The 26,061-nt window shown below is 43.2% G+C and overlaps 1 protein-coding gene and 1 long non-coding RNA gene across 3 annotated transcripts in view; one reads left to right on the plus strand and one right to left on the minus strand.

Annotated features, from left to right (window-relative positions):
- The window catches only part of LOC117098922, a 60,212-nt gene extending 58,721 nt beyond the window's left edge, over positions 1-1,491 (plus strand). Inside the window, exons 4-5 of the long non-coding RNA XR_004443646.1 lie at positions 32-249; positions 543-1,491. This is a non-coding gene — a long non-coding RNA (uncharacterized LOC117098922). The remainder of the gene's footprint in view (positions 1-31; positions 250-542) is intronic.
- The window catches only part of NR4A3 (nuclear receptor subfamily 4 group A member 3), a 43,802-nt gene that overhangs the window by 15,270 nt on the left and 2,471 nt on the right, over positions 1-26,061 (minus strand). The window contains exons 2-8 of one of the 2 annotated variants that reach the window (XM_033237979.1): positions 24,593-24,766; positions 23,628-23,699; positions 21,426-22,378; positions 17,589-17,718; positions 16,954-17,126; positions 5,510-5,709; positions 2,400-2,578 (exon numbers count right to left, since the gene is read on the minus strand). In XM_033237979.1, coding sequence (XP_033093870.1) covers positions 2,400-2,578; positions 5,510-5,709; positions 16,954-17,126; positions 17,589-17,718; positions 21,426-22,378; positions 23,628-23,658 — 1,666 coding nt within the window. In that variant the 5' untranslated portion in view covers positions 23,659-23,699; positions 24,593-24,766. The remainder of the gene's footprint in view (positions 1-2,399; positions 2,579-5,509; positions 5,710-16,953; positions 17,127-17,588; positions 17,719-21,425; positions 22,379-23,627; positions 23,700-24,592; positions 24,767-26,061) is intronic. The other variant, XM_033237980.1, reaches the window with a different exon arrangement.

Below are 26,061 nucleotides of genomic sequence, written 5' to 3' on the forward strand. Positions count from 1 at the left end.
TATGCCTGGATTCTCACTTGTTCCATTTTAGCTTGGAGACATCCTCTGCATTTACAAAGGACCAGCTCCTGTGATCTCTTCTGAGAAGACCACCCCCACCTGCTATCTCTGGGCACTTGAAACTCACTCCCTTGTCTCCATAGTGGCACTCAACACCCTGCATCAACTGTAGTACTTTGCATGCCTATCTCCTCTAGGGAGGTGTGTTATCATCTCTGAAAACCCAATGACATGCAGCACAGTGCCTAGGTCAGTGAATATTTGTTGATTAACTAGACTCAACACTTGTTCCCATAGAGATGAAGCAATATACTGCTTTTACTTGTAGGAATCCAAAGCTGGATCTAGACTTTTGTTTTTGTCTTTTTAAAATGAACTAAACTCCATACTTTCTAGTTTTGAATGTTTAACTGACTTAGGAATTACTGAATGGTTTTGAAATTGAACTAAAGAGCTTTAGTTCAAAGGCAGCCTTGAACCAGTTTCCTTCCAGTCCTGATGAAGTAATATGCTTGTGCCTTAAATCTGTTTATTTTCTTCAGATGCTCCAGTATGCCATTTGAAAGCCCTCCAAATGGAATCCATACTCTTTGAGACTGCCTTGGTTTTTGTTTCGTTAATGGCTCTCTTGGAAGTCTAGCAGCCCCATTAAAAAAAAAAAGTGAGTTTCTCATCCTGGACCAAAGACCAAGAGGAAGTCAGTTTCCATTTGGAATACTGAAGGAACGGCTAGTGTCTGAGTCCTCACTGCAGCCATACCATTTGCTTGTCTTTGCCTGCATGTCAACCATCAAATGATGAGCCAGCCTAGCCTCTTAAGGCACAGATGCATCTAACTTTAGCTAATAGGAGATATCCCAAGAAATGCAAGTGAACAATGCTTGGGCAAACCAATGCACATTTCCAGTGAAACAGAAAGAAGGGGCCATCTGTACCAGAGGATGCATCTGATGCTCTAGAAACTCACCACCTGCCTGAGAAACATGTTTTCTATAGCCAATAGCATATTTTTCTGAACTTGAACTCTCAGTTCAACAGCCAAGCCTGTGCTTGTGTCTGACCAAAAGGACAAGGATGAGCCCCTCATTTGGCCACTTCTGGAGCCCCCACCCTCTGTCACCACCTCTCCAGGCCCCATCTGACTGGAAAGAATGAGGTCTAACAGGAAACTCTCCCCCAGGGCAAAGGGAGCTGGGGCAAGGGCCTCCATGGCCATGGGGAGATGATATTCTTTCCCTTGCCCAACATGCACCTTTCTCCATCCCACCCCACCTTGGAATCCTTTATCTCCCAAAAGATAGAAAGAGAGAGATCTATAGAGGGAGACAGGCATAAATCAAGTATGTTTTATGCTTGTGGTTAAAAAACTGCTCAGTTGGCCGGGTGTGGTGGCTCATGCCAGGAATCCCAGCACTTTGGGGGGCCAAGGTGGGTGGATCATTTGAGGTCAGAAGTTCGAGACCAGCTTGGCCTGCATGATGAAACCCCATCTCTACTAAAGATACAAAAATTAGCCGGGTGTCGTGGCAGGTACCTGTAATCCCAGCTACTCAGGAGGGTGAGAAAGGAGAATTGCTTGGACCCAGGAGGCAGAGGCTGCAGTAAACCAAGATCACATCATTGCACTCCAGCCTGGGCGACAGAGCGAGACTCCATCTCAAAAATAATGATAATAAAATTTTAAAAATAAAAATAAAAACTGCTGTGTTGAGCCATTTTTGCTTTTTCTCAGTCCTTTGCCAATCGAAGTTATTAAATCAAGTTGTATTTGATATGTCTATAGTGTTTTGGTTTTACTTTAGGTCACTAGCCAAGAATTGGGGACAGGGGAAACCTCATCACCTCTGCTCCATAGGAATGGGCTGGGTAAGGTAATCTTCCTAGGAAAGGCTTTGTAAAAAGAACTCTGAACCAGTCTGGGAAACAGGGTGAAACAGGGCTACAAAACAGCCAAACATGTGGTGGCGTGTGCCTATGGTCCCAGCTACTCAGGAGGCTGAGGTGAGAGGATCACTTGAGCTCAGGAGGTCGAGGCTACACTAGGCCATGATCACACCACTGCTCTCCAGCCTGGGTGACAGAGCAAGACCCTGTATCAAAACAAACAAACCCTGAAGCAGCTAGTCCCACTGTCCACAGATCTCTGGTAGGAAGTTAGATTTTCATATATTGGGCTTATTGACAATGACAATTCAATAGACTATGGATTCTCTTTCCTAGAAGTTTATGACAACAAATTACAGATGCATGTTTCTTTGCTTAAACTAGGTTAAACATAACAGATTTCAGAAAAAATGGTAGTTATTTTCCCACTTTTCTGGTGTGTGTGGTGGTCAAGGCCCACCATAACAAAGGGAAGGAGAGAAATGAGGATGTGGTTTTGGCAAGGTGGTGCTTACCTGTGATCATGCTCAGTGCTGACAGGCAGGCTAAGGCTTGGATATCAAGGTTCAGGCTCTGCAAATTTAAGGAAAAGTCTTTAATAGAGTCGAGCCACTCCCCAAATCCACGAAGGCACTGAAGTCGATGCAGGACAAGTCCGTTGCAGAACACAAACTTATCTTCAGCAGTGTTTGACCTGGGAGGTGAGAGGAAGAGAAACATTAAACAGGTCTGTCCAGTCTGTCCAACATGATAACATCACGACACACAGGCACCCAGATAGCCATGGGGCAGCATTGGGACCCCAGTGTGGTGCTATGAAGCATGCCCAGATACCCACAATGAATAAGACTATGTTCTCCGGGATAAACAACTAGCACCACTTGTCTATGCTAATGTCTTTAGTGAACATCAGCCCAGGGGAAGATATGGGCTGTGGCACCTGCTGTCTTATTAGTAGAATCAATTACTGGCTTTCCTTGGAACAGGACATGGGGGAGCAGGCACTCATGGGTTACAGAGGTGAAGCCCAGTGCACCCCTCTCTCAGCAATGAACATGAGACTGTTCCCTCCAGGGCTCCTAAGACAGGGCTTGTCCTTGATTTTCTTAAATGTTAAAAAACTGCCAAGGCCTGAGGCTAGATACTACAATTCTATTGTGCAGACTTTAAGAATACCAAGTCCTGGCTGTGTGCGGTGGCTCAAGCCTGTAATCCCAGCACTTTGGGAGGCCGAGACAGGCGGATCACAAGGTCAGGAGATCGAGACCATCCTGGCTAACCCGGTGAAACCCCGTCTCTACTAAAAAATACAAACAAACTAGCTGGGCGAGGTGGCGGGCGCCTGTAGTCCCAGCTACTTGGGAGGCTGAGGCAGGAGGATGGCGTGAACCCGAAAGACGGAGCTTGCAGTGAGCTGAGATCCGGCCACTGCACTCCAGTTTGGGTGACAGAGCGAGACTCCGTCTCAAAAAAAAAAAAAAAAAAAAAATATACCAAGTCCCTGGCCAGGTGCAATGCCTCACACCTGTAATCCCGGCCCTTTGGGAGGCCAAGGTGGGTGGCCCATCTGAGGTCAGGAGTTCGAGACCAGCCTGGGCAACATAGTGAAACCCTGTTTCTACTAAAAACACAAAAATTAGCCAGGCTTGGTGGCATGCACCTGTAGTCCCAGCTACTCGGGAGCCTGAGGCAGGAGGATCGCTTGAACCCGGGAGGTGGAGGTTGCAGTGAGCCAAGATCGTGCCACTGCACTCCAGCCTGGGTGACAGAGTGGGACTTTGTCTCAAAACAAAACAAAACAAAACAAAACAAAAACCAAGTCCCTGTAAGTGCCAGAAGTCTATCACAAATTAAAGGGTGGCCTAACATAAAACAAGTCCTTATTTTGTATTACCTTCTCTGCTTTTAACATTGGGGCTGCGGAGGGCTATTTTTAAATCTGTCCTGATAGTTTACGTTATGTCCATCATCATCTCATTTTTCTTTCATGAAAGGTGCCTTGGAACTTCCATGTGGACATCACAATTTAGGGGTGTGGCTTTGGGTGCTCCTTAAATCTCTCTGGACTTCTTTTTCCTTATTTATAACACAAAAATTCTAATTGCTACCTCCTAAGAATGTTGAGGGAATTAAATAAAAGAAAGGATTTGAAAGCCCATGCATGGTGCCCAGTACACAGGACGGTTCAACAAGAATTGTGTATAACAAGTAATGGGCTGAATTATATGTGGTTCTTCCTTTAATTTTAGATTTCCTTTAACTTTCAAATCTCTTGCCACATATTTATCTATCTTGGCCTGTTGTATTCACAAGTCAAATAATCTCGTGTTGCTTCTTGGATAAACAGCTTCATTCATTCCTTCACTCAGCCAAGTGTCTACTTGCATGTGTTGAAGCATGTGTTACTCCTGGAGCCAGACACTGGGAGAAAACATGGTGAATAGGACATACATGGCACCTGCCTGCATGGAGCTTACAGTCTACTTAATCCTTTGTTGCATGTCTAATAGATGACAGCCACATTGCTGGCTCAGCTCTGGTGTACACTAGATTGGCTACAAAATTAAGCTATTACTGGCACTCTAGTTGTAACTCCACCCCATCTCTCCTACTGATCCCGTCACAGAAGGCATACACAGGACAGAATGATTCAGACTCAGAGTATAAACATGGACCCTGATGACATCAGAATCTGATGGCATCAGAATCATTAAAGCATGAGTTAAAAATGCAGACTTCTGGACTTCTCCCACAGTCTACCAAACCAAAATAGATGGCAATGAGGCCTGGCAATCTGCACTGTAAAAATTAAACAGGAGTTTCTGGTAACGATATGAAATTGGGGAGGGGATGGCAGGAAAGAGAAAGAGGGGAAAGATGGATTTTTCTGATATTTGGTAAAAAGTCAGTATCATTCCTAAAAATATATAACTGAAAGGAAGCAAGGAAGATGGAGTTAAACAGGCTATTTGTGAATAAAAACAATAATAAAATAAAGTTTAAAAAATCTACACGTAGAACTTACTAGAGGAGCTTCCAAGGTTCTAGGTTTTTGAAAAATCACTTTTCCTTTTTGTGTTTGGTGTCACTATGATAGGATGGACTAAATCTTTCTATCTAAGAGTGTTCTCTTGGAATAAAACTCCGGGTTGAGAATGTGTGGGAACTCTTTAGGGCCCCATCAGGTGTGCTAGAATAGTAACTTGTTAAACAGAAACCCACGAGGTAAATACAATGTTCCAAAGCAAACACTTGCTCCCAGGAAACAGCTTACGTACCATGAGGATCTTTCCAGAATCATAGAATGTTGGAGCTGCAAGGGACCCCAAGAGATCATTAAATCCAACCTCTTCCTTTTAAAAAGGAGGGATTTGAACTTCCAGTCAGGCAAGTGACCTGCTCAGGGTGTGACAGCAAGTTCACATTAGAACTGGGACTAGAACCCAGGGGTTCTGGCAGCAAGCCTAGTGCTCCCTCCATGACTTGCTGCTCAGTTTTTTAAGTGCCTCATCATATTTCACATTTGCTTCTTGAGAAAACGTTTCACCAATGATTCAGTTACAAACACAGAAGGTTTCAGGCTTCTTCTGAGGAAGTAGACTGAAGATAAAATAGTAGTAATTACCTGATGGAAAGTCTGAGGACAAACAGCTCCAAAAAGGCTGATTCAATAAGTAATGTCTGATCTTCTTTGGGGAGATCAGTAAATCCCGGAATCTTTTCTGCCCAGCTTCTGGATACATCAATGGAGGCTGTCAGGAGGTTGTAGAATTGTTGCACGTGCTCAGCATCTGTGCCTGCAGCAGCCTGGTCAGTGGGACAGTACTAGAATGCAAACCAGAGAGAGCAGCATTATCTTGCTTCAGTGGGGATAATGGTATCATTTGCAAACAGGCCCTTCCAAGACCATCAATGCCTAAATTCTTACTTTTAGGTGTCACAGTTTATAAAACCCCTTCATATTCATAGTCTCATGTGATTTTCACAATGGCCCTGTGATACAAATACAGCAAATTTTATTGTTATCACTTAATAGACAAGGAAATTTGCTTAAGCTGAATTAGCAAAGTGGTTTTCACCCTTGACTGTGCAGTACAATCACCTGGGGAGCTTGAAGGAAACAACTCTTGTCTGGGTCCTGCGCCTAGAGATTCTCATTTAATTGGTCTGGGGTGGAGCCTAGGGGTCAAGAATTTTTAAAGCTCCCCAGGTGACTCCAAAGTGGAGTAGCTCAGTTGAGAACTACTGCCCCAGGAGTTTGTGTCCAAGTAGATCTCCAGGGTCTGCTCATTTCACTATGGCACAGCTGTCTCCCCATGAGATACTAAATTAACCCAGTGGTTCTCAAAGTGTGGTCTCCAGACTGGCAGCATCAGCAACACCCAGGAATGTGTTAGAAATGACAATTTCGGCCTGGTGTGGTGGCTCATGCCTGTAATTCTACCACTTTGGGAGGCTGGGGGGGTGGGGGGGGGGTGAATCCCCTGAGGTCAGGAGTTCGAGACCAGCCTGGCCAACATGGTGAAACCCCATCTCCACTAAAAATATGAAAATTAGCTGGGTGTGGTGGCATGTCCCTGTAATCCCAGCTACTCAGGAGGCTGAGGCACGAGAATCGCTTGAACCTGGAGGGTGGAAGTTGCAGTGAGCCAAGATTGTGCCATTGCACTCCAGCATGGGTGACAGGGCGAGACTCTGTCTCAAAACAAACAAAAAAGTGACAATCTCAGGCCCTACCACAGACCTACTGAATTAGAAACTCTGGGGGTAGACACAGCAAACACTAAAAAAAATTTTTTTTTTGTAGAAATGGTGGCGTGGGTTAGGGATGAGTATCACTGTGTTGCTCAGGTTGGTCTTGATTTCCTAGACTCAAGCAATTCTTCTGTCTCAGCCTCCTGAAGTACTGGGATTACAGGCATGAGGCACCAATGCCTGGCCCACCAAACTGTCTAATCTGGCCCACCAAACTGTCTAATCAAGATCTCCAGGTGATTCTCATATACAATGAAGTTTGGGAATCGCAGAAATAATCAACAAGAGAAAGAATGATTTTTGCTTGCTGTTGATGGATTTCTGTGAGATAAAACACACCAGGAAGTGGTGGAAGAAAAGGTCTCTGGCAGAACCCAGGCAGCTGTGTGCCATCAGACTCAGGACTGTGGCTATTTAAGTTAATAAAAATTAAATGAAATTAAAAATTCAGTTCCTCAGTCATGTTAGCCATACTTCAAGTGTTCAGTGGCCAAATGTGGGATAGAACATTTCCATCACTGAGGGGAGGTCTATTGGACAGCATGGATCTAGAGAGTCCAAAGAGCAGAAAGATATAAGTAGGAATAAAGTCTTCACCCAGCTTTCAGAAATTTAGGTAGAACCAGAGTTTTTCTTGAATCATGGGAGGAAAGACTTTGCTGCTGCAGACAGGAAGACTGATACAGCAAGATACTAATCAAGGGACAACCAACAACACAGAGATTTAAGATACACAGAAACACGTAAATAGGCACATCATTTCCTACACATTAACATGGCTGTGCATCATTTTGCATTCCTTTTCTGAACCGATCCTCATGGGGTAAGGATTTTAATCTTTATTTTACAGATGAGAAAACTGAGGCTCAGAGGAGCTAAGAGATTTTCTCAAGTTACACAACCAACAGTGCTACAGCCAGGACTTATGCTGACCCTGTGATTTCAAGTTTTACCCCTCCTAGCTGTTAAGTATGTCTGATGTTACTAGCTGGTGGGATCGTTTATAAAATCTTTTTTTTTTTTCCCCAAGATGGTACCTTGCTTGTTGCCCAGGCTGGAGTACAGTGGTGTGATGTTGGCTCACTGAAACCTCCACCTCCTGGGTTCAAGTGATTCAGTGCCTCAGCCTCCTGAGTAGCTGGGACTATAGGCACGTGCTACCATGCCTGGCTAATTTTTGTATTTTTAGTAGAGACAGGGCTTCACCATGTTGGCCAAGTTGGTCTCAAACGCCTGACCTCAAGTGATCCACCCACCTTGGCCTCCTGACATGTTGGGATTACAGGCATGAGCCACCGCGTCTGGCCTATGAAATCTTTAAAAAGCATTTTGCTTTACTCTCACTGGAGCTCTCCAGGTATGTATTCATTGGTCCTATGTTTCCGTCAACAGCAGAGTGATTGGCACATAATTATACCTCAATAAGTAATTGTTGAATATTTTTTCAATGAAAGAATAGTCAGAAGAGTGCTTAGGTTTGCTGTAATACCCTAACCTGGTTGGAGAAGAAACAGCTAATAAGCAACTAGGTGCTTACTGTGGAGCTACCTAGGTGAGAAGAAATGAGATGCTTATTTAATTGGGTCTTTTTTTCTTTGTGTTTTCCCAAGAAACAGTATTAAATAACTAAAAAAAAAGAAAAAAGAAAAAAGAAAAAATCAGAGTCCAGCTACTTTAATCTCAATTTTGTTCTGGCCCCTAATATGTGAAATAATGTAGCATCATTTTACTGTTCTGAACCTCAGTTTTCTACTCTGTAAAATGGGGATACCTTCCTCAAAAAAAATTTTTTTTTGAGACAGGGTCTTGCTCTGTTGCCCAGGCTGGAGTGCAGTGGTGTGATCATGGCTCACTACAGCCTCGACTTCCCCGGCTCAAGCGATCCTCCCACCTCAGCCTCTTGAGTAGCTGGGACCACAGTCAGGAACCACCATGCCCATCTAATTTTTTTTTTTTTATTTTTTGTAAAGGCAGTGTCTCACTACATTGCCTAAGCTGGTCTTGAACTCCTGGGCTTAAGCGATCCGCCTGGCTGCGCCTCCCTACAATCTCTACTGGGATTACCAGGTGTACCATGCCTGGCCTTCCTCAAAATTTTGTTGTGATGATTAAATGTGATAACATATGTGAAGGACCTGATATATAGTACATGATTAACAAATGGCAGTGATGATATTGATAGCAGTTATGATGTCTGAAATAATCACCATCCCTCAGCTTCCATATTTATGAAATGGAATGGGTTGAAGTAGAAAGTTTTTGATTTTCAGCCCTTATGTTCTAAGATCCTATAACATCTGGTCCAGTTTAGAGTCGTGGCTCCTCTGTTCCCAACAATCCTACACAGTGCTTGGGATTCTATGAAGTCCTGAATATTCTGTTGTGCTAGAACATGGGAGCAAAGTCCAGGAGAAGGAAGCATGGCGGCACGATCCTATGTCATAGACACTTCCCACTACCTCCTGGCACACAGACTCTTTTTTTTTTTTTTTTTTTTTTTGAGACAGAGTCTTGCTCTGTTGCCAGGCTGAAGTACAGTGGCATGATTTTGGCTCACTGCAACCTCTACCTCCCGGGTTCAAGTGATTCTCCTGCTTCAGCCTCCCAAGTAGCTGGGACTACAGGTGTGCGCCACCATGCCCAGCTAATTTTTGTATTTTTAGTAGAGACAGGGTTTCACCATGTTGGACAGGATGGTCTCGATCTCTTGACCTTGTGATCCACCTGCCTCGGCCTCCCAAAGTGCTGGGATTACAGGCGTGAGCCACTGTGCCCAGCCGGCACACAGACTCTTAACTGGAAGAGAGTGGGGAAAAAGGAATTAACTTTTCTCTTTTTTATTTTCTCCTTATTTATGAATCTATTTAATAATTCCACAGGCTCTCCAAGAGCAGAATGAAATTCAGGGCAGATCCTCCCTTTCAAAAGCTGAGGGAGCTACTTGTGAAACTCTCAAATGAGTGGGAGTAAAGGAAAGTATGTTGGACCAAGCAGCATGTCATGGGGTCCCCGTCTAGGCTCTGCACTGACTTGCTGTGCAGTTCTAGACAAGTCACTTAACTGCTCTGAGTCAGTTTCAGCCTCTGGAACAGGAATAAGTGGACTAGCTGATCCCTAAGATTCCTTCTGGCTCTTGCATTAAATGATTCTAAATATTGCTAAATCACACCAGGTATGATGTTATTGCCCAGAACGTGACACTGATTCAGCATTATTTTGTTTTAAAACAGTGGGTTAAATGGAGAGAAAAATACTGAAGAATGAATAGTTTCCCCTGAGAATGGATCTGACAGCTACCTCCTGCACTGACTCCCCTGAATCCATGGCTCACAACTCAACAATCTCTCTGCTTCCAATATTTGTTCAGAATCCACCAGAGCATGTAGCTTTCACCCAGGGTCTTCTGCAGGCTTCTGCCCCTGCTGGGCTCACATTTCATGCCTCCTGCACACAGGGAAGTGAAGTCCCTGCCCACCCTGTGTGTGTACTTTTCTCCGATGGAGCCCAGCAAGAAGGAAAGCCAGCCAGCCGGGCCTGCCAGACTCCAGCCGGATCCTCTAGGGTTCACCTGCAGTGGTTTTGATCCAAGTCTCAGAATTTTGGAGCCAAAGTGAATTCAGCCTGAGCCACCAGTAACTTGGGGCTGACTGGAGGGTCAGCATCCAATGCTGGAGGAAAAGAAAAATCTCCTCTGTTGGGCATAAGATTTAAAGGAATGGAACAAAACATTTTAGATTTTTTCTCTGCCTGGCCTACCAGTTTAGAAAAACCTCAAACAATGAATACTGGTCCTAGAGTTGGAAGGACTGGACCCCCAGCTCTGCAACTCTGCTCCCCTACATTGATTGCTCTGTCTCTAGGCTAAGTAGGTTTGGGGTTTGACAAAGAAAATCTAGAAATATTTGCATACTGATCATGCCAATCGAACATAGGTCAAATGCAAAAAGATTTTTTTAAATGAACTTTTTTCCTGTTTATACTAATTTTTTTTTTTTTTCATCTTATAGGCGTTATTTTGATCTGTCAGAACTCTGGCTTTCTCACTAGTCAAAGACACGGTATTACATTTACTGACAGCCAATGCCTAAGGAAGGTTTCTCTGAAGCACCTAGAATGAGAGTCTAGAGCTGCAAACAACAGCAATGGATATTATTTAAACTAAAATGGGTCTGCATGTTTCATATGGCAGTAATGCAGCTATACAAGCCAGACTTCAGCAATAGCCCAGGCCCCAAATGAGATATTTGTGTGGAAATTAAGTGAGACTCATGGAAAACACCACCCCTCAGAAATTAGTGATGTGAGGCTTTAATAGCAGAGTGGAATCTAATATTTACTCGATCTCACTTTCAGCCCTGGATAAGTATGTAGACTATGCTAAGGACACGTTTTTCTCCCCCTAAAATGCTACTTTTCTCGACTATAGCTCTAAAAATTTTAGATGTGATCATTGTATAAGTCAAACTATGTATACATATTCTTAGGTTCTTACACTTTAAAAAGTGACATTTTAAAAATTGGCAATGAAAACAATTGGCAATGAATATATTTTCCCCCCAATTTTTTCTTTTCTGATCTAACTCTATGCCTCCCACTCCAAAAAGCAAAAAGCAAAAGACACCTCTCCTTCCACAATGACATCACTGCAATTGTATATCTGTTTACTCTTTTTCTCCTTTACTGGTATGTAAGGTTCATGTGGATAAAGGCTTTGTCTTGTTCAGCAATGTGTCCATTGCCCTGGAACAGTGCCTATTACCTAGCAGCCATTCAACAAATATTTGTTAAATGAATTAATTGCTTTCAGGAAAATTTATATCTCTATTGCTCATCCCTTCTCAATCCCATGAAAAGCTGGAAAATTCAAGGTAAAATGGAGTTGTTATTATAAACTATATCGATGGTTCTCAAACCTTAGTGTGCCAAAGAATCATCCAATGGCACTTTTTGAAATACAGATTTTTGCCTGCTTCTCCTTCTTCCCAGTCCTAATTCAGTATGTCTGATTGGGTGTGGCCTGGGAATCTGCATTTTAAAGCAAACACCCCAGCTCTTTCTGGTAGCAGCAGTCTGGGCACCATGTTTTAGGAAATGCTGACTTGTATTCATAGTGGAACTACAGCAGGTATTAATATTATGGTCAGAATATCAGGGAATGAGAAGGCTGGAGGAGATAATGGGAATGAATTTAGCTTAATCTCTTTACCATTTGGATCAGGTAACTGTGGCCCACAGAGGAGCAGGAACTGGCCTGAAATCATCTAGTGAATTGGTAACAATTTGAGAGGGTCTTCTGAGATGCTTCATGAAACCACTCTTTTTGCAGCTTCATTCTGTTTACGTTGTAGATCTAATGTGTCTTAAGCCACATTGTTTCATAGGCTATCTTGTGAACACATTTAAATGCCATTTGCTGGTGCCTGGTTTTATCTGAGCAGTATCTCTTGTATTTGCAAGTCTGTTACTCCATTAAGTGGCACTGATTACCAGAAAACCATCCTAGTATGCTGAAAAATACTTGAAATGATCAACTAATGAGGACACTAAGTATGTTTTCTCATTAGTAATTATGCAGGCTCTGAAGACAAGCCCAGTATCTATACATACTTGTATGGCTAAATTAAAAGCAACTGTGGTGCAGAGAATAGCAACATTTTGAGGAGAGACAAATCAAACGTGACATGTTTTGACTGCACTGATGTACAATGATCTGAGCTCACTTCTGAGGGAGAGAAGTTTGGCCCAAAGGAGAACTGAAGGTCCCAGAGCCAGGAACGCTTCACAGAACTCAGGAGCTCTTTCTGGCCTCTAAAACATTCATTTCCTCTGTGACTTGGAACAAAACCCCTCCACCTCCCATTTCCACAAATGGAGAAAACTGCTCACTTACTACCTTAAAGGAACACATGCTAGTACATGAAGATTAAAACATACTGGGCTGGCAACACATTTCCTCCTTTCTCTATTGACCTGACTCACTGGGGGAAGCTAGCATCTTTAATAAATTGTAGGGCTCAAATCAACTCTCAAAGTTGGCAGGGAAAATTCTTATTTATAATGTAATAAATTATGGATACACACTAAAATGCTGCTAAGGAGTGGGATCAGGCAGCTATAAATGAAAGAGACTTTCGATTTTTATTTTATCCACTTGTAAATGGTTTGCCTTTAAAAAAAAAACCCTATGGAAATATATTACCATTATTGTAATTTAAAAATATTTAATAAAGTTTATATGTTCAAAAATATAATAAATTGTCATTAAATAGAAGTGACAGTATGATCAAATAGAAACATATTACTTTGAGTGATGAGATCTGGATTTTGTCCTCTACTCTGTCACCGACATTAGGCAAGCCAGTTAACCCCTTTAAGCCGTAATTTACTTTTCTGAAAATATGAGACTTGGTTTAGATGATCTCAAGGTCACTCCAGTTCTATGAATTTGTATATGTAAAACTTTAAGAAGGAAGGTATTATGAAAATTGAATTTCAGTGAATGACAGTATTAAGAAAATTACTCAAACCATAAATAATACCACACAGACCTAGAGCCTTAGTGAAATTATGTAAGAATATATGTGAGGGTCAGCAAAGGAAACAATTTAGAAAGTGAAATACTACAGAATGGGAGAAAATATTTGCAAACTATCCATCTGACAATGGATTAATAATCAGAAGATATAAGGAATTCAACTCAATAGCAGAAAAAAATAATCTATTTAAAATATAGGTAAAAAACCTAAATAGACATTTTTCAAAACAAGACATAGAAATAGCCAACAAGTATGTTTAAAAATGCTCAACATCACAAATCAACAGGAAGATGCAAATCCAAACCACAAGGACATATCATCTCATCCCAGTTAGAATGATTATTATTAAAAAGACAAAAAATAAATGCTGGTGAGGATGCAGAGAAAGAGGAGCACTCATATACTGCTGATGAGAATGTAAATTAGTATAGCCATTATGGAAAACAGTATGGGGGTTCCCCAAAAAGCTAAAACTAAAACTACCTTAATTACTCCTTGTGTTGATGAACTCACACTTCCACAGTAGCTACTATGGTCAACACTTGTTATCAGACAAGTGAGTGGGAAGAGGCCCCCCTCCTTCTCTCTCCAGATCTGTCTTTGGGAGAATAGTTCTTTTTGCCACAGGGCAAAAGAGTGACCCAATTTCACCAAATCTTTTCCCTTCCTGCCTACATATTTCCATTTCCCCCAGTCATTCATTACAAGTTCCCAGAAACAGTAAATCCCAGCTTAGAACTGAACTCAATCTGTGAAGTACAGTCTGACAGGACAGAGTCCATGCAACCATCATCAACTTGGGACTGGTCCCATACTCCTACTACTGCAGCTGAAGGTAATGTGGCATCCCTCCCTTCTACCACACACGTTCTTTGTTGGTTCATTTTGAGTGTATATGGAATACACTCCCCAGATCTTCTTAACATGAACCACTGACAAGCCAAGGCTCTCCCATTTGTTTAAATTCTAAATGCCGAGCTTCACATTTATTTTTGTTAACTTTCTTTGTGATGGTTTCAGCCCTTCCTGTTCCAACCTGTCGAGATCACTCTGAATGTTGATACTGACATCCATCATATTAGCGATCCCTCCCAGGTTTCTGTCATTTGCAAATGTGATCAGCATGCTCCTATGCTTTCATCCAAGTTTTTGATGAAAACTCACTGTATTTTTAAAAAGTCTTTTAATTTAGTTGATTTGGGTCCAATTTTTGATAATTGTGTAATGCTATCTAAAAGCAGGGGAATCCAAGTTATGAGGTTCAATCTGATTCCAAAATAATGCAATTAAAATAAATATGCTTTGCAAAATTGAGCCAGGCCCCAAAGGTAGTACCAATGTGACCTAGACTCTGGCATGGTCAATCTGCTATTTTGGACAAAGCTAACAATTAAATTGGATAAATGTTTGTTGATGAGGATGATGACTCTAGACTAACAGACTGAATGGTGCAGAGGCAAGCAAACATACTAGATTGATTTTTCAGTGTGGAGACAGTTCCCAGCTGGGACAACTCAAAGTGCTGGGAAAGGTTTGCCATTGAATGACTAATTAGGCCATGTAGACTCATAATTGGATAATTTGGGGCCAAAAAATCACTTTTGAGGCCTAAATTATCTGAAGTGGCCATCTATTGTGCTTTCAAATGCCCTGGAAGAATGTCAGATTGCGTGCTATAGCCTTAGCCTAGGCAGTGCTAAGAAGCTTCACTAATTCAGATGAACTGCATATGGAGAGGCCAGGGTGCTTCTGGGAGGAGAACTCTTCATTCCTGCATACTTTTCTAGCACCTACTCTCACTGGAAGTAGAGAGGCAATGAAGGCTGGTATTTAGGAGCACAGATTTTAGGTTCAATACACTTGGCTCCTAATATACTTGGCTCCTAATTCTGTCTCTGCTGCATATTAGTTCAGTGACCTTGGGCAAGTCAGCGCTTTAGCTTCTCCCAGTTTAAATTTCCTTATCTGTGAAACAGAGATCATAATACTTACCTCAAGAGTGTTCTGCATGATACCTAATGTGTAGTGTTCGTGCTTATTAGGACATTCAACAAATGGCAGAGTAAGAAAGTTTGGCCAAGGAAATAACATACAGGGCACTGCGCTACAGCTTTGACAAGTATAATTGTAATTAATCTTCACAAACAACCCCAGGAAGTAGATATTACTATTACCCCACAACACAGATGAAAAACTGAGCAATCAAAAGGTGTAATCAGTTGCTCAAGGTCACTTAGCTAGTAAATGACAGTGTTGGGATTTTCATCTAGGCCCGCATGATTCCAAAGAAGCCTAAACTGTTAACTTAGTTTTATTATTCTGCTTTATTCTCTTATACTATTATTTGAGACTTGATTGTAGTCAAGAGCCACTACTTATAATCAGAATAAGAGTCCTCAACCTTTGATGCTAAGGATCTACCATGCTTCTCATATGTTTTGTGATCAGGTGCAGAGAGGAGGCTTCGCAGCCTATAATGAGGGTGGGGAAGAGGGAAAGAGCATCACAGCAGGTACACTAATCATTTCTATCAACACTGCAACCTAAGAGAAGGGCACATAGCAGGGACACACACTGTTTGCCAGTCGTTCAGCCAGAAGCTTGAAACACTGATTAGACCTGGAGAGGGCAGTTTGGTAGTAGCTACCAAGACAGATCAACCGACTGGGGGCCTCTGGACTGATATTTCTTTATCTGAGTGCAAGCGGTATTTCTAAGGTGTTGTTTTTTGTTTTGTTTTGTTTTGTTTTCTTCAAGTAGGAGGGATAATGATGCCTACAGTTCATGGTGGTTTAAAGGATTAAATGAGATAATGTACCACAATGTCTAGCATATAGAAACTGCTCAATAATTGTGATTTTTTTTCCTTCCCTTCCCTAGTCATTGAGACCCTGTTTTGCTAGAATTTTGCTTTTCTAAGTCCTTTAAAGAAATTGCCTTACAGAGCTGTTTATTCATTTGTTCAGAAAATCCTTTCTCATGGTTCTTCTCTGTGTTATCCAAATTTTGAGGAATTTGCAGGGTTCAGACTGATGGGATTTTACTATATCCCATAGGAAATAAAAATGTTGATATGTTTTGGTTGACTTAACTATAACACCACCAATCATTTATGGTCTTAAAAACGTTTTCACAACCATCATTCTTGTGCGACTGGTGTTCAGAACACCCCTCTGAGGTTAAATATTGTAATCATCTCCACTGTAGGCAGGAGAGAGCCAAAAGCAGGAACCAGGTGACACAGGCAGGAAGCAGCAGAGGTGGCGTTTCTTCCGAGTCCTCCTGACATCTGATGTCACAGCCAGAGCTCGCTCCTCTCCACCAATGGTCTAATCCCTCTAAATAAGCACCAGCTCAATCAATGCTGATGCAATTGGATAAACTGCTTAAGAATAACTTGAGGCTCACCCAGATGGTTTGAACACAATATGAAAAAAAACAGTAGTCACTTTGTCTAGATCATGAGAGAAATCTACAAATTGTAGTTCGCCTGTGCAGATTTTCATTGGCACAACCACCAGGAATCCTGCAACAATGTGTATGACAGGTGCAGCACTGTCAGGGTCATTTGTTAAGGCATTTAGAGATTCAATAAGGCAAAAATTATTTGGTGCAATGGATGCATTGAATTGCTAAATGAAGCGAGAAATATAGAAAAAGTATGAAAAGTGTCTAACATGATGCCAGATACAAAATCATTCAATCAACCCTTATTACTGGTAGCCATAAATAAGAGACCCTGATCATTCATTTGAAAGAAGGAAATCATCAAACTTACTCTGGAATAATCAAGATCTCTGGGTGTTGAGTCTGTTAAAGCTCGGACAAGGGCATTCATCATGCAGATTGGAGGAGAAGGTGGAGAGGGCTGAGAAGGTTCCTGTTGTAATGGGCTCTTTGGTTTGGAAGGCAGACGACCTCTCCTCCCTTTCAGACTATCTGTACGGACAACTGATGCCAAAAGAGACAAAGAAAACAATCCTCAAAGATTATGGACTGAATGAAAATAAATCACAAAAAGGAATAAAAACACATTACAGTTGAGCAATCATTAATGAGACCAACCGTTTAAAAGTGATAATAAGTCTGGAATAATATTCACACAATGATTTCATGAGAGTTGAAACAAGCAGCATAAAAGCCACCCATATTTACATTTGGTAATGAATTAGCCCTAAAAGTCTCCTTCTTAAATAGAACAAAGATGTATGTATACAAGTCCTCTATTAATTTTGAGAAATTAGAATAAATAGTCCTCAGTTATTTTAAAATGTAGATATATATGATAAAAATAAAATGTTGAAAGGAAAAAGGAACTAGTAAAAGTCACCATCCCAATGTAAATATTAACTTTTTTCAGTGATTTCTGAGAATATGTATAAGCAAACTGGGTAAAAAGTATTATATCCATACCTTCTTTTACCATTCCAACACTGAGACACTTCTGAAATCGACAGTACTGACATCGGTTTCGACGTCTCTTGTCTACTGGGCAGTTTTTATTTGCCAGGCAAACATATTTTGCATTTTTCTGCACTGTTCTCTGAGAAAATATAATACAAGATAGTCAACTGATAGTTTCTGGAAAGAGGTAGGACCTGACAAGATGTATTTTAATTACAATGTGAAAAGCGACAGTGCAATTCGTATAATTCGATAAATTTAATTTCCTAACACGCTAGCCTGCAGGAAAAACAATTTTATTAGTGTTAGCTGCTGACAATGAAAATCATCTCAGATTGTTCTAAAGCAAGTCTCAGGAGACACCCAACTCTGAATGATAAAATCATATCTGAAATTACCAGGTCAACATATCATACCTTGGAGAATTAGATTATCTCCACTTTTAATATCCCTTTGGGAACAATTTTCTACTTGTTCCACTCCCCTGATTATTGCTGACCTTATTAAAATAAAATCAAAATTATCTGGGATGTACTTTGTTTGCTATCACTATTGTAAGTCAAATATCACAGTAACTGGCTTTGTTACCCAACAGAGATGAAATCATAAAAAGCAAAATCAGGATTTTTCTAATTAAAACATATAGGAAATAATACTTTAATGCAAAAAAATTCACTTAACCTGTATAGCTTATTTTATCTTTAAAGACCATATATGATAAACAGTCCATTCCTGATTTTTCAAAGCAAAATCTTAAAAGTAGTTATTACAAAGCATTATTATATCCAAGGAAGAAAACAAAAAACCTCAAGAGACAAAAAAAAAAAAAAAGAGACAAAGACAGATATATGAGAGCCATATATTTTCAGTGAAAATTCCTATTAATAGGTCATTTCATAAATGTCTATTGACAGACTCAATAACCATATTGTAAAAAACATAATAAAACTTAAGCTTGGATAGAAAAATGATGTTGCATTATTCAGAATCCATATAATTTGGAAATGACACATGGAGAAATAAACATATTTCATCCTCCAAATTTAAACAAATGCTTGCTTTTTAAATTGAAAACATTTGCGCAAATGAATGTATTTTTACCACTTAGGGTGAAACTATTCAGAAATTACCTGGATCTATACAACTCCAAATAGAGCAGAAAGTTGAAATTTATTTTGGAAGCCTGGGCTGCATTAAAAAAAAAGAGAAAATAAATCCAGGTAACTTGGGCTTCGTGATCTATTTTGTGTTCAAATATCTAGATTCGCTTTCAACCTTTACTTTCAGTCATTCTCAACCCCCATGTTTCAGTTTTACCCTGTTACCTTTTAATTTCATTTTAGGGGATAGTTTCTAGATTGCTTATATAAAACTTAATGTAACAAAGTCAACCTATCTCAAGTCTAAGACATGTCTCCCCCACCATAGTAGGTGCTTTTAGTTTAAAATGCAAAATTCTGAAACACAGGCATACTTCTGAGGTTCCAGCATTTAAATTCTTAGCAGTCTGTAAGGGTAGGAAACGTGTATTTCCTGAATAAAGCTTTCATTGAACATGCAGTAATTTCTAACACTCTATTTCTTGCCATCATCCTCAAGGCTGTATGCCAATTTGAATGCTGATGGCATTTTGCTTCAGGTATACATTTTCCCAATAACCTGAAGCCTTCCCTACATTTGTGTGTGTGCACAGTTTAAGGACAGGGAGAGATCGTTATGGTTCAATCACCGAATTCCTATCATTAACTGCACTTCATGTCACATTTTTAAAGAACTCAATTTAACGGTAGAAAGCCACTGGGTAAAACCTGCTCCGGTTCCCTTAATTAACAGATCTGTGGGGTGGTTCTCCCCCATCTTGCCCCTACCCTTTCAAGTATAGATTTGTTTTCAAGGGATTGCTGCAGAAAAGGGAAGCTGTTGGGGAACACTTAATTGACATTTCTAGACTCAGAATGTATTACCACTCTGGTATTTTGGTCAACTCTCAATTATTTAGGGATAATTATATTTGTAGATTATTCACGATTCTTGTTTTTGTCTTTTCCCCCTTCTGCTGCCAGTTTCACTGTCCTTCAGCATTTTCCACTGAAATCCTGTAAAAATCAAATCTGCTAAAGGAATGCAGTTACTTGAAAGTAGCTCTGATAAAGCTTGAGTAGTTAAGACAAAAAATGGCTAAACTCAGTGGCTAAAAAATAAAATAAAATAACCAAGATTCTGCATTTAAAAACATCATAATCCCAAATATCTGTATGGCACTTAACATATTGCAGTCTTTCCACAAACATTTTCTCGTTTATCTGTAGAATTCAAGTAGTGATATGATTAGTATCTGAAGATCAAAAATAACTGTTGCTTGTTGCTATGTATATCCCTCCACAAATGTGCATTTTTACAAATACTTTATAGCTTTTGTTTAATAATGAACTATTTGTATAGCCCTTTAAAGATTATAAAGCGCTTTCATATATATTTCATCTCATTGAATACACAGCCCTTCTCTGAGTTTTATTCACTGATATCGAAACAGGCCTAGAATGAAGCGTCATGCCCAACATGATACAACTGGAAGGTGGAAGATCAAGGTCTTCGATTTGAATCTTCTCTCTCCAATTCTGGTGCTCACAGATATATCCTATTGGCCTCCCAAATCCAAGTTACCCAATCAGCATCCCGCTTCCTCTTCCTCTCTACCCTGTCCAGCACTAGAGGATAGGGAATAATTTGTGTGGGTTTGTAAATGACTGAAATAATGGCCAGTGGGGTGGGGACGGAGAAGGATGGCACAGAAGTAAGTGTCTCATAAAGTCTGGGAGTCAGTAGCAAAAGGTAGCACAGCAAAAGAGCAAGGTCTTTTCCCTAAGTGGCAGAAATAACACTGAATTCCAGAGTCAGGGGAAATCAGCTGGAAACATCTCATGGGCAGCTAAATCACTGCTTACAGCCTGCATAAGGCTTCACCGCTCCAGGCCTCAGCTTCCTCGTGGGTAAAATATGGGGCAGGCTGATGGCCCTCCCATTGGAAAATTTCTCCGTTAGGCCTATGAGGGAATGAACTATGTCTACACCTGGCACTGTATGTGGTACAGAGGTAGGGAAAGGTTCCTAGAGGACACAAGACCCCAAGTTCTATCTTCTATGGAAAGAGCTGCCTCTTTCCACAGAAGAAGACAGTTGTCCCTGTCTCCCAGAGCTGCAGAACTGTGAAAAGGGAGTGGACTTTGGGGTCACACAAACATGGGTTGGTACCCTGCCTCCATCTCCCTTCTCTGAAGGTGTGTCCTGAGGCAGCTGATTAACTTCTTCAAACCTCAACATCCTCATCTACAAAACAAGGATAATTAACATCTACCTTTAAAACACTGTTACTAAAAATAGCTAGTGAGTGGCCAGAATTCAATCTTGGATGTGTCTGACTCTACAGCCCCAGCTCTTACTGTAAGGATTAAATGAGACACAAATGTCCAGGGCTTGGTACGCACACCCTATCCCCTCAGACACCCTGGATGGACAGACAAAGCCATGAGGTTTTTGCATTTTCGAAGTCACAGGTCCTTTTAAGACTCTGCTAAAAGCTCTCCAGAAAAAATGTTGATAGGGCAGTGTCCGGCCAGGAGGTTCACGGACCCCCCGGAGTCCGTCTGGGGTGGCCTGCTGTACATGGACCTCAGTAGAAAGTCCCTGAGAAAATGGATGTGAAGGTGCTAGGAAGGGCTGCAATGAAGCACGATGCACAGATTACAGCTCTCAAACAGGGAAGAACAAGGATGCTCCTACACCCACTTAGAAGCTCCCTTCATTGAGGGGTCTGGGTGCGGAGGGGAGGGGACGGCGAGCGCTCACCTTGAAGAAGCCCTTGCAGCCCTCGCAGGTGCGCACGCCGTAGTGCTGGCAGGCGGCGTTGTCCCCGCACACTGCACACGTGCCCTCGCCGGACGACGAGCTCCTGTTGGGCGGCGACGGCAGGCTGGGACTCTCGCCCAGCAGGCTGGACGCGGTAGGAGAGGGCGTGAGGCCCAGAGGCGGGAAGGCCAGCGGGGCCGCTCTCTTGGCCAGCGGCAGCCCGTACGGGTGACCCTCCAGCGCGGCGACCTGGCTGCCCGCGGCGGCTGCGGCTCCCAGAGGCAGGCTGAGCGCGGCGGCGGCCGTCGGGTCGTAGCCGAGGTGGTGGCCGCCGGCCGGGCTGGGCGCGGGGGGGTGCGGCGGCGAGGGCTTGAAGTGGAAGAGCGGGAAGCGCGCGCCGGCCACCGTAGGCACCGCCTTCATCGGCGGGTCCAGCAGCGGGCCGGGCGCAATGCAGCCGGGCGCCGAGGGCAGCGCGTCGTCCCATAGCGCCCCCGCCTGCGGGGGGAAGGCCGGCGTGGTGGGGGTGGACGGTGGGGACTGTTTGAAGTACATGGAGGTGCTGGGGAGCACCTCGTCCTCTGGGCTGGAGGCGGGAGGAATGGATGGCTGCTGATGCTGCTGCTGGTGATGATGGTGGTGGTGGTGGTGGTGGTGGTGATGGTGGTGGTAGCTGGGCGCCCGCCCCTCCTCCACTTTGATCAAGGGCCGCTGCATTTGGTACACACAGGAGGGCTTGAGTTCGTAGCTGCTCGAGTAGCCCTCCACGAAGGTACTGATGCTGGGCAGGGACGTGGTGGCCGTAGCCGTGATCTCAGTGCTGCCGAGGTCCATGGTCAGCTTGGTGTAGTCGGGGTTCATGATCTCCGTGGTGTATTCCGAGCTGTATGTCTGCGCAGCATAACTGGAACCTGGAGGCGAAGGGCTATATTGGGCTTGGACGCAGGGCATATCTGCAGGGACCGAGAAAAGGGTCTCTCAGAAGCAAGTTAACACTTGTTTTCTAGCCAACAGGCAGCACTGAGTTCACTGTTCTCTAATCTGGGAAATAGAGAGGAAGTGTCATCCTGTCCTCCTCCTGGTAGCACAGACACAAAGCCCCACACTTATTTACTTCATCCCTAGTAAGGAAGCTGAATTCTTGACAAAGGGGTGCCAAAACCTGACCTCCTGTGGACCTCTGTACCTATCTTCCTTCCCTTGCCCTGTCCTCTACCAGATTTGGGAAACTTGAAGTCTTTCCTCATAAGCTCAGAGATGTTTTTAAAAAGAGGCTTTGAGTCCTGTAAATTAACTGGAGTGGCCTCCTCAGCTATAACCTAGGAGGACAAAGAGAAAGCCAGCGGTTTATTTGGGGGGAAAGAGGCCATTGGTCCCCCAAGGCACACATACTGATTTGTAAACCTGAGTTAGTCAAAAAAAGCTACCCTGTGAGAGATTTAGTGGCCAAGGGAGAGAGTTGACATTCTAACATTTTATGAGTGCCAATTGAGGCTGCCCACACACGTTGTGGTTGCTTTCTCCCACCCCCTCCCCAATCCTCCAATAGGGCTAGCAGCCTGCACAAACTGGACCCCTGTTGATAACTTCAGTCAGCTAGGTGGGGACATAGGCCCAGGAAATGGACTCGGGGGAGTTTATACCATCTGCAAAGAAAAAGATCAGCAGCTGCAACAAAACACCCACCCATATATATATATATATATATATATATATATATACACACACACACACACATATATCCCGATTCTAACTAATAAAACAAATCAGTGGCTGTTTTGTGATAAGTTTATAACTATTATAATAGGCAAGTTAGTATAGGTATTTCCTTATGACACTAGAATTAGTACCCCTGATAAAGAAAAAAGCAGTTTCTGAATAGACTTGATTTCTCTGCCAGTTTGACTATGTTGCCCCCAAAGTGGCTGGTATCCAGGGTGCTTACTATTGTTCAGAGAGACTGAACTGAGTGAGAAGGCTCTGAGAATTATTAGATGTTGTGGATGATTTATCTAATTATTTTCCTTTCTTTATGGCTAAATACAAATGGTAAAAAAAAAAAAAAACGGCGGTTTCTGGTGGTTGGTTTTTCTGAGCCAAAGGAAAACCAGGTGCTTAACGCCTCTTTGGAGTCTATGGTGTAAAAGGTGTGACTAATAGAGAAGTGAATACTTCACATTTCCTTTGACATCTTTCTCTTACCCACATTTCCAAATCTGATTGAGTCATGCATGTATGGGATGAAATCTTGACTTGAAAAAAGGTGATGAGGGCCTGTTGGAAGAAGCAGTGATGAGGAGAGGCCAGTTCAAGCTTTTCTTTAACAAGCAAGGCCTTAAAAATACACTCACTAGTTTGAAGTCCAGTTACTTATCTTGCTGTCCAGTTGCTGGGATGAAATGAAAGGCTAATCATTTAAAAGAAAGAACACTGCCTGATCTTTCATCTATTCTCCTTCTCCCTTCAGCACCTCTAGGATTTCTCCCTTAGTCTTTTCTGTCATTCTTTCCGGCCAGTCCCTTCCTATTGCTCTTATTTGTGTCTTTCTGAGGTTTCTCTCTAGAAGATGAGCTTGCTGGGATTGTATTCTATTTATCTGCATTATCTATTGTGCCCACACAGGCTTGGCACCTAGTATTCCTTTAACAAATTTGTAAAGAGGTGGTACAAACCAAACGTGCAATCTGTTCTTTCGCCAAACTCAAATTTACTCTTTGGTTTTCAGCTCAAATGCTTTTCTCCTTCCCTCCCAGCTTCAGTCATCCAAACTTCTGCACCCAAATGATTTGGGTTTTATATAAATGAAAATGCTCAGTATTGCTCTAAGTGATTCCATAACTCTTACATGTGTACACTGACTATAAAAGAGCAAAAATGAAATAAAAATGTGTAAAATACCCTAATCTATTGGTGTATTTGTATTTCTCTTAGGAAAATTAATTTTGAGCAATGCAAGCTTCATTTAATTTGGCTGCTCCACTCAGTAGCAACAGGGTGTGGTATACAGAGGAGCTTCCCGTGAGGAAGCCACATGTGTTGTGAAATTCGCGGCCAGCAGTCACTGTCCTGGCACTGGGCAGGTCGACCACGCTGCCCGCCGAGTGTGTGGTTCCCCCACCCACTTCCCTCGGCCAGGGAGGAGAAAAGGGTCGTGCCTTCGGACCTACCTGGAGGGTATCTTGCGCGCTGAATGGTGGGGCTGGGGGTCTCTCCAGCGGAGGCTGAGAGTGTAGGAGCAGCGGACGTCCGGTGAGGTGAAGCGCCGGCAGTGCTACCCGGCACCGCTGAGGGTCCAGGCTCAGGGCCCGGGCTTGCCGGGCTGCGCTCTTCCGCAGTGGGCTCTACAGGCACGGGGAGAGAGGACATAGGTCACAGTGAGACCAGGATGGGTCACTACGACCCGGGCTGGCTGCATTGGGGACTGGGGGAATTGGTTGGCAACCTCTAGAAATGCTACATTAATTACAAAGAATTATCATAAAATTAAGGGTGATTAATGGTACAGGAGTCCCCCTGGGCAAAAAGCATCACACAGCCTTGGGGAAGCCGAGGAAAGGTTGTACGAACCCACCGCGCCTATCACTATTTTGTGGCACTGGAACCTAGGCTAAAAAACGCGCAGCCTGTTATCGCCCAGAAATTGATCTCTCTGCCCCCACAATTGATTCCGAGCTTGCGAAGTCAGGAAAACCGAAGAAAGCAGAACACTTGAAGAATGAGCTCCGCCGGAATACGGGGGTCAGTGAGTGTTCACCAGCGGAAAAAAGCCATTTTCCAACTCCGCCCGCCCCCATCCCTCAAATACAAATTTTACACGTTGCATAGGAAATGCACAAGGTCCGGAACGAATGCATGAATGCCCCAAGGAATTAAGAAAGTCTGCGCTTTTCATTCTAAATGCTAATGGAGCTTCGCTTCTATTAGCCGCGAGTTTCAAGGGCCAGGGGTCAAGCAAACAAAAGGGCACAGCGAAGAGAAGCCTGGCGCTGGAAGCAAGGGGACGAAGCGGACGGCGTTCGCGGCTGATGGGGCGGGCGAAGGCAGGTCCCCTGTACCCAGAGGGCGGTGTCTTCGAGGGTGGGCCGCTTGGAGACTCCCGGACACCCAGCGGCCTAGATGGGGCACATTCCTGAGGGCGCCCACCGCGGCTCCGGGACCAGCGTCTCAGCGCACAGCCTCAGCGAAACTTTGTAGCTGAAAGCGCAGCTCAGCAGGCCTCAGGGAAGGAACTGGGTGCCCCAAACTCCGGCCTATAGCGCCCCCTTTGCCCGGGGTGGGCGCAGCTCGAAGAGTGGGAACATGTATCGAAAAACCCCCAAATCAAACCAAGCCAAAAACCTCTGAGGTGCGCGGGGCCGTGAGGGTCGTCTCCTGGCGCCCCTGAGCCCGGGGCTTGCCTGCAGGAAGAGAGAAAGGGACTCGGAGCCCCCAGGCCCAGGAAACGGGGGATTACCTTGCCACCCCCAGCCCCAGCCAGAGCTGCTCCGACGGAAAGCTTGCGCTCGCTGTAGAGCGGGTAGAAGCGGATCTTCCCACGGCTGTAGCGTGTGCTTCCCGTCTCCCCGCATCTTCAATGGGGGTCTCCAGCAATCCCCCACCAGCCCCTTCAGTGGGTGCCGGCAATCCCGTCCTGTAT

Source organism: Trachypithecus francoisi, unplaced genomic scaffold, assembly GCF_009764315.1.
Source record: "Trachypithecus francoisi isolate TF-2019V2 unplaced genomic scaffold, Tfra_2.0 Lachesis_group16, whole genome shotgun sequence".
Taxonomy (NCBI): domain Eukaryota; kingdom Metazoa; phylum Chordata; class Mammalia; order Primates; family Cercopithecidae; genus Trachypithecus; species Trachypithecus francoisi.